Consider the following 2,947-nt stretch of genomic DNA (forward strand, 5'->3'; position numbering starts at 1 on the left):
CCTTCAACTCAACTTATCAATACTAATAAAAATTAAAAAATTAAAAATTGGTAATTTCAATTGGTAAAAATAAAAAATAAAAATATTGGATTGAGACACTCCATCAAATAGATGGTTAAGATAAGAGGGTTGTCAAACATCTTACATCAGACTACGGTAACAGATCTATATATAGAAGCAATTCCAGTTTCCACAGAGGAAAATCATCGTCTCTATGAACATTTGATGCATGGCTTCCAACATTGGTGTATATCAATAGATTTTATTGATGATTCTTGGATTATGATTTTGTTATCCTATTGGATTTTTATAAGATTCTAAAGATCCATCAAAATGGAAATATAATTACTCTAATTTACCTAAGGGACCGATTAGTTGCAAGTAACCTAGTACTGGTTGTACTTCATCATTTAAAAAATCTCTTGCACTCTACTGTTATGATTGCATTACAAATGAAAAAAAAAAGTTATAACTTTCTTTTTCTTATTGTTTTGGTCTTTTTTTTCTATAAATGTCCAACAATTCTATGGGAGTGGTATATAGTGGTGCCTTAAATCAATAACGTTGAGCATTGTCTTAAAAATGAGGGGTGTTTTGCTAATTCAGCCAATCAATTAGATGGGTAAAGCAACAAAAAAAAAAAAAAAACTTATAAATTTGACTTGGTTAACAAAAATATCTTAACAAACATTTTGGTCACTCCACAGACCACAACTAATAGATGCAATCATCAGTGTGTTTTTTTCTTTCATTTACTCGATCTTTGCTCTGTGATCCTCCTTTCTACGATGGTGTTTGTACTTTTTACCGAACCGTAGTGCTCACAAAAACACTTCTATACGAAATTATTTGAGAGTTGAATAATGATTTGAATTAGAATAGTAAATATTGTGAATCTTTGCCTTTGAAAGTTCTCTATGTATGTGTTTGGGATCCTTGGCAGTACAGTATATTGACTTAGTTATATCCGCACATGTTGGAATATAAAGTTATTTTTTGTCAATTTTACATAATGTCAGATCGTGTGTGTCCTTATTGAGTGTGCGGCAAAGTTTTCTCCAACCGTTAGACTAGATGACCTCAGCCATCACGACATAGGTGGGAGTTTCAACTGGATGGAAATTCAAGTCAAGTCTAGTATTCAAATTTTAAAATTAAATACAGATGCAATCAGGTTGCTCAACAAATGCAAAGAAATGGACCCATGTCTGACCAAGTATTGGACATGGGTCCAAACCTTAACCACCATCATCCAAACCTTATCCGAATGGTTTAGGATTCGTTAATTGAAGAATCGGACTCCAATATATCAGGATTAACGTTTGGGGGTGGTTGTGTTTTACACTGGTCGCATGCCTAGTGCAACCCTTTTTTGTTTGGGCATAATTTGTACTAGTCATGTAGCGTAAAGGAAACACCACACGGGCAGTTCTGAATTCTGATAATAATTAAAGGAAAACAATTTAAGAAAATCTACATTTCGCGTTCCGTTGACTCAAGGAATTACACAAGACCTTGGCAGTGCAAACACAAAATCCAACATTTGAGATTTTTTGTGTATCTCATCATATTCTAATGATACTTATCTTAAGGATTACTTTTAACCATAATAATTTGTGCTTACAAGGTCAAGATCTCATGTCATTCTTATGGTAGACAAAACCCAACCCCTTACAAATAACCCAACATAATAAATTAAAAATAGTTTTAAAGCAGCAATGCACTAATTCATCAACTAATGTTGCACGTCTTGCACCATGCATATGTATGCATTTATAATAAGAAATATAATATTTAAATTCATTACTCTTGAATTTATTTATTTATATGTGCTAATTGCAACATGGATGGAAAAAATCGTAACCCGATATAAACAGGAAACGAAATCCACCAACTTATTCTACATCAGAACCATTACATCATCTTAGTAAGGACGTTCTCCTTTAAAGTTGCCCGGGGGATCATAGCTGCAAATGACAAAGGTGCCCCCAGTGCGACATCTAAGTTTGGCACACCCAAGACGTACAGATTTGCGCCACACCACCTGAGTGTAGTGCCCGCAAACAGCTCCGGCCCTACACGTATTCGAGTTGTAGTCGTAGTCTTTTTTCTCCGCGACCCATAAGTTGACAGAACTTTTGCCGGAGATGTCACCACTACTCCATGCAAGATTCTCACCATAGCGTCCACCCGAGTGCACTAGTTTGCAATCGCCAGCTCTTTTATTAGCATAGTTCTGAGCATACGTCGCAACCGTGGGATCCCATTTCATAGGACCGACCCCCACTTTGGAACGAGCCGCATTGTGGGCGTTAATATAGTCTTGTGGGGAGTCTTGGGCTTGGGATACTTGCATCAGACCTACGCCTATTAGACACACTACTAGTAATGCAAGGTTGCACAACCCCATCTTCCCCTCTCTCTCTTTCTCTCTATAATTTTCTATAGGCAATATATTTGGTTTCCTTGATGAAACGTGAGACACATAGGTAGGGTATTTATGGGGAAAATATAGGAGAAAATGGATATAAAGCAAAACTTTGAAGCAAAAAAATAAAGAAATGTCATCAGTTTGGCTCAAATGTCATCAGACACACAGTAATTAATGACTAATGTCTTAAGTTCTTTCATGATAACTATTGGTGGAAAAAAAAGGAATAGAACTAAGATTTGAAAATGAAGAAATGTTAGTGAGGCAACTTTGAAAGACTAAATTCACTATCTTACATTCTTTATCCTTATTATAGTGAGACTATCTAAAAAGGTTTACTTAGCAAAAAAAAAAAAAAATCTACAATGGTTCCATTTTTCACCCTTGGAATGGGTGGTAGACCATAGGCCAATCCAAATGTATGTTTCATATATAATTAATAGTGGCATACAGAAGAGTTTTTGAGTCACCGATTACTTGAAAGCAGCTTGACACTACCATCACAAGAATAGAACA

At 35.3% G+C, this 2,947-nt stretch overlaps 1 protein-coding gene across 1 annotated transcript; it reads right to left on the reverse strand.

Moving 5' to 3' along the window:
• Positions 1 to 1,673: 1,673 nt before the first annotated feature.
• LOC147406951 (pathogenesis-related protein 1-like) lies at positions 1,674 to 2,462 on the reverse strand. Its single transcript, XM_086432803.1, has one exon. It carries the CDS (start codon positions 2,408 to 2,410, stop codon positions 1,925 to 1,927), a length of 486 nt encoding a protein of 161 aa, XP_086288929.1. The 5' UTR covers positions 2,411 to 2,462; the 3' UTR covers positions 1,674 to 1,924.
• Positions 2,463 to 2,947: the final 485 nt, after the last annotated feature.

This window comes from Akebia trifoliata, chromosome 3 (assembly GCF_017979445.1).
Source record: "Akebia trifoliata isolate Shusen 1 chromosome 3, ASM1797944v1, whole genome shotgun sequence".
Taxonomy (NCBI): domain Eukaryota; kingdom Viridiplantae; phylum Streptophyta; class Magnoliopsida; order Ranunculales; family Lardizabalaceae; genus Akebia; species Akebia trifoliata.

Bases quoted from the DNA above. Each gene is read 5' to 3' on its own strand.
- LOC147406951 (XM_086432803.1), bottom strand. From the start codon at position 2,410: ATGGGGTTGTGCAACCTTGCATTACTAGTAGTGTGTCTAATAGGCGTA.